We start from the raw sequence: 10,507 nt of genomic DNA on the forward strand, positions 1-10,507 counted from the left end.
ATCGTATATCTGATGAAAAGCATAATCTATTTCATTAATATAATTATATCCGAATAATGTTTTTTGAAGTCGAACATTTTTGAACGCTTAAACCTAATATCTAAGGCATGACACCTTCATGACAAACATCAAAGTAAAGTCGAGTTTATCAATTGTTTCAGTGAAGTAAAAAAAAGAAACGTAATAGTTTGAATGGCATAAGTTCAACATCGACGGTTAGTTATTGAAATTTTAGCGGATAGATCTTCTTCATGAGGTGCGCACATTATATAAAGCAAATATAATGGAAGCTGAATTCTTTGTTTGGCATATACCAAAATTAACAGGGGTTTGTAGCCGGTGGACTTGTGTTAACAGACATTTAAAGTTAGGTTACCTGGCAAAATGTTACATTTCAATTTATCATTCTAATAAAACAAAATTCCTTCGTTCAAATAGTTTAAATAATTACTGATTTGCAAGAAAAATGGTTGTAACTTATTTGTTTAAAAAATATAATCGACAATCATTATCCCTCCATGTGCATTCCTTAACGCAACAGAGCCATAACAAATTGCATTTATTTTGTCGATCTTACAGCCAGTACTTTTATTGATTTATCCCATGTGTGGAGTGGGGAATATTTATACTTATTTTGATTATTAGCTAGAGTTCTTAGCTTATTGTTTCACTAAGGCTAATTATATATGTGTACATGTCATTATTAAATTCTTCGTTTCATAAAGCTATCGTATTATGGAGACGTGTGCAATGTTCCTACACTCTAATGGTACTGCTGGTGGCTATCTAATTGACCAGATCCTGTCAGTGCAAATCTATTACAATGGGACAAACCATGTGTAGCGAAAACAAAGGTTGGTGAAAGTAAAAGTAACTAGTATGATTCATGCTTTCTGACTGATAACAAAAACAGATATAATGATGGTGGTAGTACTCTTGGTAAAGATTCAAAATATATTTCTTATATTGCAGCCTCTCTTACAAACTTTATCACACCCACCACTACGTCTGATGATGTTGTTGTTACTAGTGCAGATGCATCTGAAATGCACGGACCATTACCACAGCTACTAGTGCCGAAATTACTAACACTTTCAATATAAATAATATTTTTATTCTTAAATTGCTTATATACTACGGCATGCATTAATTAGAGTTCGATTCACTACCTCCACTAAAACTAAATCATTTGATATGATTGTTGTTGTCATAAAGAAAATCGTACAAATGCAACAAATGTTTGAGCATGCTGTTGTAGCCATTTCTAAAAATAAATAGATACAACCAAAAGTACATACATGCATACATACATACATACATACATACATACATGCATGCATGCATACATGCATACATACATGCATACATACATGCATACATACATACATACACATAATGCAAATGACTCAATTGCACTAAATTGAAACAACATAATCAATAAAAACAAACATATGAATGAATCCTGGCTCAATCATTTGTACAGCCGTATGACTCATAAATTCTTGTAAAAACTTGCAAACATGTCCATTGTCAAGCCACACATTTCTTCAGAATTCTTGTATTGGCCACACACTCCCTTCATGGATCCACCATGCGCACAAGTTTACAAATCAGCGGTTTCGTCCTTGTATGGAAGTGATGGTCATATCATCTTCCATACCCATACAGACACTCGGACGGCCAGACCGACAGCCTGATATTTCCGCACACACATATGCACAGACAACCCTATTGCTGTAGAACAAAACTGGAGAACGTAAACTCATTCGCAAGATCCAAAAGACCACTGTCTCAGTTAGAAAAGAAACTTGCCTTAAATCTGCATGAGAATGAGTATTAGTAAGGGTAAAATGCACGTGCATACCATACTTTTAGTGTCTCTCACCGCAAGTGATCTACGACGAGATAGATGCTAGTTCAATTGCTTAAGTAGGAAATCAATTATCCTCCGTAGGTAACGTTGTACGCATGTACGACGACAAATAGTTAAATCTTTGTAAGACGAAATTAAATTATTTCTTGCCTTAATCTGCGACAGTCATCTAAACTGATTTCAAGGTAAATGTAATCTAAAATTACGCAAAGTCACACACGCACGTAAACACACACGAAACAGGTTTAATTCATGACAAGCATGTTCCCTTTCAAAACTCGGCCAAAGCATGGAGATGGCCAATATAGCTTCCGTTTGATCATGATACACACACTCTTCGTTTGTTTTAGTTTACTTATATTTTGCATAATACATTTTAGGTCTTGGAGAGAAACAGTACGGAGAGAATTATTCATTTTTATTCCAAATTCTAAATTATCATTATTACAAAGAAATTGAAATTACTTGATAAACCAGATTAATTGGCAGACCTAAGATTTTTACTTGAAAAAGCACCATCTTTAGTTACCGGGAAACACATCACCTCTTCAAAAAATGTCGAAAGTCATAATTATATATTGTAAATTCGATTTATGCTGACGAAGATTTTGCTTACATTTGTGATGTATTACAAGCATAACAATATGAAACAAGATAAAATAACATTTAAAGTCAATATAGTAAACGTTGACAAAATTGTTATTATTTGGTACATTTCTTTCTTGTTTGAAGTGAATGAGTAAGTATAATTTGCAAGACTTCAAACCCCGCTTGAAACATGCATACATACATTCATGCATTCATAGGAAAGTTCAGAATTATTTTCCCGCGACTGGACTATGTATAGAAATCATTTTAAACATATTTGAGAAAGGTTTAAATCCTTGCAGTGGCTGCCTGAAAGATAATGTTAAAAATTAAAAAATACACCTTGTATATTAACTTTGTATTATGATGCAATAAGCAAACGTCTCTAGAACGCAAGTGCAATACCAAATTAAATGTAGGTTCTGACATTTCTCTGAAAATATGTTATATGCTTAAATTATATTTCATGTTCCATTATCTTAATACATGTTAGTTGTAACATGAGTTTTGATTTTTTCTGTAATTTCATCCTTTTTCCATCTTTTAAGATATTATTATCATTAACTTGATAAACTGGATGAAATCTCAGTTAAAAAGGATATAAAGTCATACATACATACATACATACATACATACATACATACATGCATGCATACAAGCATACATACATACATACATACATACATACATACATATATAAATACATACATACATACATACATACATGCATACATATATACATACAAAAGAAACATATACATACATACATACATACATACATACATACAGGCAGGCTATCTTGTGCTGAAAAATGGCGTTAAACCCTAGAACAACAACAACAACAACAGGCAGGCAGATATGTATGCATTCATAATCCTTTTTCACTATCCGGTTCAAAGCAGTTGCAATAAATTCGGACCTGATTCGTGATTAGAGATTTTCACATGCATTTGTCAACTTAAAGCTAATATCTTAGTTGCTCCTGAAAATTATCTTGATACTATATATTTGCCACCGCATTTTCATCAGTGAATTTCAGATCCATCATTCCATCGCGAATATTAATATTAAATAATTATGTAAGTGTAATAGTGGAGACTTAAAAACAGTTCGCAACACTTTCAATCTGCTCAGTTTTTATCCCTCATCGTTAGAGATGGGCATCTGTTATCGGGAACAACTTTTTTGAGAGAACTGAGTTTTTATTTTGGTCGTGTAGTCTCAAAACATTATGAGCACGAAACTCAAGCACATATTGAAAATATGAAAATTTAGAAAGGTCTGTAACTTTGATTGAAATACTGTTAGCATCAGTGAACTTCCAGAATTTCATTTACCGTGGTTAATGAAATCAAACATTTGATTTCAACGTGGTGTACATTCAGGGCTTCCGTATCTGACAACGATATTGTGGCTACGATTGTAAACACAAATTAATGTCAGCAGGATAGGGTATTTCGGTTGGTGCACGTTAAAATCCCTCGATTCATTGAAGTAAAATATACAAATCATCAGCACACCACCTGACAGGAAGTAGCATTGTACTTTCTTTAACATATCACAGTACTATACTACACGTTATGACATTGTGAATCCCTAATTCAAGTTAACTGACCATAATTTTACTTCTCTTGTGTTTCAGAATATTGCCCTCTTCTTATAATATATTTACGATAAATCTCATCTGACTAGGTTAGCATGTGAAAATGGTGCTGGTATTTTTTTATTTTTTTTAAAAATTTACTTTCATATTTATTTTCATCCTAGGGGCTACCTTGGTCCAGGAGGTCTGGCTAACTCCGGGGAGAACGCAAATTGCACGGGGGGCGCTGCTAGTTACATCGATAGACAAGTTTTCGGAGTGAACCATATCTATCAATCTCCGACTTGCAAAGTGAGTGGTCGCTTCCTGTAACTCTGTAATGCTCTTCTCATTTGAAGAATTCTAATCATGGTATAAGTACAGATATATTACTCTTTAATATTTACATTTGGGAAAAACATCGTATGTTAATATATTGATCTCATCATTTATTTGTGTTGTATACATAAAGTAAATGAGGCTTGATAATTTTATGCTGCACCTTTTACGAACAAAAAAAAAAAAATGAACGAAAGCTCCGTCTAATATGATACAGTCATTAATGTTTGAAATAGAACCTAGAATGGCATGAAACTATGTGACTTGTACATAAAAAAGTATTAGTAAAATATGCAGATGCCACGCTCATCAATACTATCCCTGTTACTGATGCTGCTACTATTACTACTGTTACTACTATCATAGCCACCACCAACACTACTTCTGTTACTGATGCAGCTTTGTTATTTCTGATGCAGCTTTTTACCTTATGAATAAGCGGAATTTGATTTTTACATTTTTTTTTTAAATGCAACTGCTAAAAATGTCATCTCCATCATCACTAATAGTACTACTACAGAACTCGCAGGAATTGTACCAAACAAGTGTTCCCCACGATCCAGAGGGGCTTCTTGGAACTTTGACATCCTGTTTTCTTTGCTTTCTAGGACTTCAGGTATGTATAAAACAAGTGAAAAAGAGACTTTTTAGATGTATAAAATTATTGTTCACCAATAAATATCGTGATAGGTATAAGTTATTTGCTTCCCGTCCGATTAAGTCGTATGCCTCAAATTCTATGAGGTAATAAAGACAAATAATGAAATACGTTATAATTTACATGAAAGCGGCATGTAGCATCTGTTAAGAAGAACTGGCGATAAAACTGAGGAATCTTGGCATAAAATGTAAAAATTTTATGACAACGTTTCTTGAGTGAACAAATTCATCACGTCTAGATCGAAGACGTTTTTATTTGAGATACAAAAATAGTTATCACAACTCACTTTTAATTTCGTTTCATATGCAGTTACTCTCGTGTTTATTTTTTTAGGCTGGAAAAATATTTGTAATTCATAAATTCTGGAAACCAAGGACTTACAGATTTCTGTTGTGGTTTTGTGTTCTGGTAAGTACAACTAGAACGGTGGCATCTTATGATCTAAATGAATGTCACATACTTTCTGCATTTAAATTCTTTGGATAGAGAACGAATCCGATTTTAAATATTATTAATTTAACTCGACGACACATTCAGAAGCTGTTATTGATATACACACCATGTTAGAATAATCAGTTCAGATAATCAGTCGATACATTATGTGAATACATGGATGGCATGTTTAGAATATCATGATTTAAAACCTAATATTACCAACTATGCTTTTTTTAAATATAAAACTGTACCCGTCTAGACGCTATTAATAACACGGGGTAGCATTGCGGACATTCTTCATTTACAAACAGTTCTAATATACAAGATATCACGTCCAACATGCTTAAATCACTTTGTTGGCATTATAGTCATTAACATACATCAGTGAACTACTCGATACTACGATCAGTCGTCCATTTAAGGCAGCGAGAAGGCATTTTGATATGGCCTTCATATAAAATAGCACACCTGATACTAATATAAGATCCGCCATCTTAGTCAGTGCCATTTTAACCGAGGCAGAAGCTTGTATCATATGGTCTTCACATAGAAAAAACACGGCAGTTAACGAGAACATTATAGTCCAGTATATCATAATGTATCTGTCTTTATTACACTTAATACACACCATTTACATCCCACGCTGATCATATATTTTCAACCTATCATTATGTTTTTATGGTTTAATTGCTCGTAGGTAATAAATCTTTTTCATACATGATATTTTATCATATAACCTATTTGTGGTGCAATATAGCCCTACAGTGCTTGTGCGCCGTAAAGCAAACAAACAATCAACCAATCAATTTATTTCGCTCTGTTATCTTTCCTTATATCTTATTTAACTAAAAATTAAAGAATAGTCGTGTCGTTTGTAAACTGCATACTAAATTACTGTTCAAGAGAATGCCTTTATTGAGAACTATTAATAAGCGTTACAAAGCATCTTGTATAAATTCACTTTTGCATTGTTTAGCTACCCTATGCCTGGAAGCAGGTCCGACACCCAGATCTTGTGCATACACTCGATGACACGTTGATTTCATCACCATCATCATCATCATCATCTTCTTCTTCTCAAAGAAATCGATGGTGAGCTTAATGAAAATGGAAGCAAACGGTTTCTATACAATGATTAGTGAAAAATGTATAAAAGGCTTGTGTCATCGAAACACTGAGTCATTATAACACTGAAACGAATAGATGCGATATAAGTCGGGATGGGAGAAAATGTTTCTCACTGGGATGGGGAACAAACGTTTTGGTAAGTAATTTTTACTTGTAACTAGGTTATTGTGTGAAAGAATATCTGAGGATCATGTGCTTAATTGTTCGCTTTCATATTGATTCATTATGTGTCCTTAAGGGTCTAATTGGTGGCATCCTCCGCAAATTCAGTCAAAACGACGGATGGATACCTGTAAATGAAAACCTGTGGTAAGTCAGACATTAGGTCAGGTAAGTAAGTAACGATGTATGTATGTATGTATGTATGTATGTATGTATGTATGTATATATATATATATATATATATATATATATATATATATATATATATGTGTGTGTGTGTGTGCGTGAGTGAGTGCGTGCGCGTGCGTGTGTGCATGTATGTATGCATTATTTTCTTCAAGAGTTATGGAGATTCTTTCATCAGTGCACGAAAATGAAATAAACAAACAAAAATATATTAGGTTTAAATTATCAAAATAAGTCATCTAAGGACACGGAATGAAAATAGACTTCATAACTCTTGACACTTTTTGGTTTTAAAGATTTTTTATAATAACGATCATGCTTTTGTTTTGAATAATGAGCATATCACCAGATAGATCCATTGCAAATCAGTCATTATGGATACACATATACATTACAAATCAATCATTACGGACGCACAATCCATTACAAATCAATCATTATGGACACACAGATCCAGTACAAATCAATCATTACGGACACACAATCCATTACAAAGCAATCATTACGGACACAATCCAGTACAAATCAATCATTACGGACACACAATTCATTACAAATCAGTCATTATTGACACACAGATCCATTGCAACTCAATCATTACAGACAGACAATCCATTGCAAATAAATCATTATGGACACACATATCCACTACAAATCAATCATTACGGACACACAATCCATTACAAATCAGTCATTACAGATACACAATCCATTACAACTCAGTCATTACGGGCACAAAATCCATAACAAATTAAACATTATTGAAGCAAAACACATGATATGTAACAAAAACATTTTTTTTTTGTGGTTTCAGGTCACTTTCATTTGTTTTCACTTTTGGAGCAATGTCTTTTTTCTGCTGACGTTCTGTTACCTGGCAATAGATGTGTACAAGGTCTGGTCTGGTGCACCATTCATTTATCCAGGTAAACGTCTCACTAATGTTTCCCTCCTACCACTATTGTAACCCTTGAATGTGTATACATCAAATATTAACTATGATCAATCAATCAATCAATGTAAATTTACCAATAGTGTACCACTTGAATGTGTACACATGAAATACCTCTGTAATTGTACCAATATTCAAGATTCAAAAAAAAACTGTAAAAGCTGTTACTGTCCTTGTATATACCACCTCTTCGTACAGGATGGTATTTATTTTCCATCACCTTAATGAGCAATTTGCATTCCAATTGTAATGAGTACATGATTTGGCTTGTATTATAGTATCTATATTTCCAGTAATAACTTTTCTTCATCTTGGTCTCGCATGCATATTGTTTAGTTTTGATTTGTTTTAACAATTCGTTAAGTTTAACCGTTGCGACATTTCCTTACTAAATTATTCTGCATTAAACAATTATGCTTTTTTTTCTCCAAATACCTCTACCCATGTCACTATTCTTTTATTAATGTTTTAGCCAGTGAAACCATAAAAATCACCCGCGTATTATTATATCCTATTTTATTCACCCTCTCCCGGCTAACAAATGTGAAACCAATTCAGGAACAAAAAGTAAAACTGAATTTTAATAACTAATTTATTAAACACGGGAAAAAAACAGCAAATCAGTTTGAAAACCCTGGGAAATTGCAAGACAAACGACGAAGATGCTGACGGGCAGATGCAATGGAATGAACTTTATTTATAATATTAAAAACATGTATTATTAGGTCAGGCTTTATCATATTTTTAATAGAGCAGCATATATTTAAAAAAAAATGAATTAACATGTTTGCCTTCAATTTAACTATCTTTATATTTTAGAAATCATTGGTGACCATTTTTTTTCCAGGGATGAATGCCATTGTGCTTTACCTAGGGCACGAGCTTCTTCATCAATGTTTCCCTATTTCGTGGAAAATAGCTGCACGCCACGCTGATAATCTTGCCATGGACCTTTGGGGAGCCACATTCTGGGTCATAGTGGCCTACATTTTGTACTATAACCGGGTGTTCGTATCAGTATAGACAGTTTACAGTCATTTTGCATCTGGTCAGAAGTATCGATCTATTATGGCAGAACTTTATAATAAAAAAGGGAGACTCGTTTTACATGCACTTCATCATCCTATATAAGGCAGTATCTTGTTTTGCATGTGATATCCATGTTTGTTTGTTTGTTTTGCATGTGATATTCTTGCTTGTTTGTTTGCTTTTTGTTACTCAACTGTTCTTCAGAAGGACATAGAAAATAAAATACCTTCTTTTAAATCATAACTCAACACATTGATATTGGAAAATCTATTATTTTATGGTTAAGTGTTTGTTTATTGAACGAGGGACAGCAAGACTCAGGTGACAGATAATTTAAGTAAGAATGACACTGCATGACAAGCGTACATATAGTTCAGAATTAGGGAAGGAAAATAACACTCCATAATTTTTGCTGCAGGCCACTTTTAGTGACTTCAATATAGATTGCATATTAGTAGTAAATGGGGGCACCCTAGCGTCAAGGGGAATTAGCATTACAAGACCCCTTGGGCAACTCTAGCGTCAAGGGAAAATTAACATGGAGAAAAATCGTGGGTCAGATTAGCGTCAAAGGAAATTAACATGGAGAAAAATCGTGGGTCACTCTAGCGACAAGGGGAATTTAACATGGAACTATAGTGTGGGTCTGTCTAGCAACAAAGGGAAATTAACATGGGAATAGAGTTTGGGTTTGTCTAGGGACAAGGGGAATTGAATATGGGATTTTTTTTTTTTAAATTTAAATTTAAATTTAAATTTAAAAAAAGGGGTAGGCAATGGAAAGGCTATCTCTTTTCGAGAAATATGGCTGGCCCTGAAAAGGGCCTTTGGGTTTATGTTAATATTAATATTAACATAGATGGCATCTGTCACATCTTCTTCTTCTTCTTCTTAAACTCCTTCTAACTGCCGGTCCATACACAAGTACCCTCTTGAGACATCCTTGTCTTTCTATGTAAACTCTCCTCATCCATTGACTAGTATCTGTCCTATCAACAACAGTCCACTTGGACCTGACATACATGAGCATGTCCGTCCTAAACATCATGGAAGACACAAGGGTGGATGACTCAATGAGCGGGTACAAACACAAACACACAAACACAAACACACAAACACAAACACACAAACACATACGCTAAGAAACAATAAACAAATCCATAATCTACTATCCACACAATCGTACGTGAGCGGTTACAAAACCCAAACTATACTCTCCACATACGCTAAGAAACAATAAACAAACCCATAATCTACTATCCACACAATCGTACGTGAGCGGGTACAAACACAAACACACAAACACAAACACACAAACACATACGCTAAGAAACAATAAACAAATCCATAATCTACTATCCACACAATCGTACGTGAGCGGTTACAAAACCCAAACTATACTCTCCACATACGCTAAGAAACAATAAACAAACCCATAATCTACTATCCACACAATCGTACGTGAGCGGGTACAAACACAAACACACAAACACATACGCTAAGAAACAATAAACAAAATCCATAATCTAATATCCACACAATCGTACGTGAGCGCTTACAAAACCCAAACTA

General features: G+C 33.9%; 1 protein-coding gene across 1 annotated transcript; it reads left to right on the top strand.

Moving 5' to 3' along the window:
• Window positions 1-735: 735 nt before the first annotated feature.
• On the top strand, window positions 736-9,007 carry LOC149802722 (heparan-alpha-glucosaminide N-acetyltransferase-like). The gene is given in 7 exon segments (XM_089953824.1): window positions 736-803; window positions 4,229-4,355; window positions 4,912-4,998; window positions 6,845-6,915; window positions 7,769-7,806; window positions 7,809-7,880; window positions 8,754-9,007. Coding segments are annotated over 7 exon segments (639 nt in total). The 3' UTR covers window positions 8,930-9,007.
• The last annotated feature ends 1,500 nt before the right edge of the window (window positions 9,008-10,507 follow it).

This window comes from Sinohyriopsis cumingii, chromosome 3 (genome assembly GCF_028554795.1).
Source record: "Sinohyriopsis cumingii isolate HCF-2022 chromosome 3, ASM2855479v2, whole genome shotgun sequence".
In the NCBI taxonomy this organism is placed as follows: Eukaryota; Metazoa; Mollusca; class Bivalvia; order Unionida; family Unionidae; genus Sinohyriopsis; species Sinohyriopsis cumingii.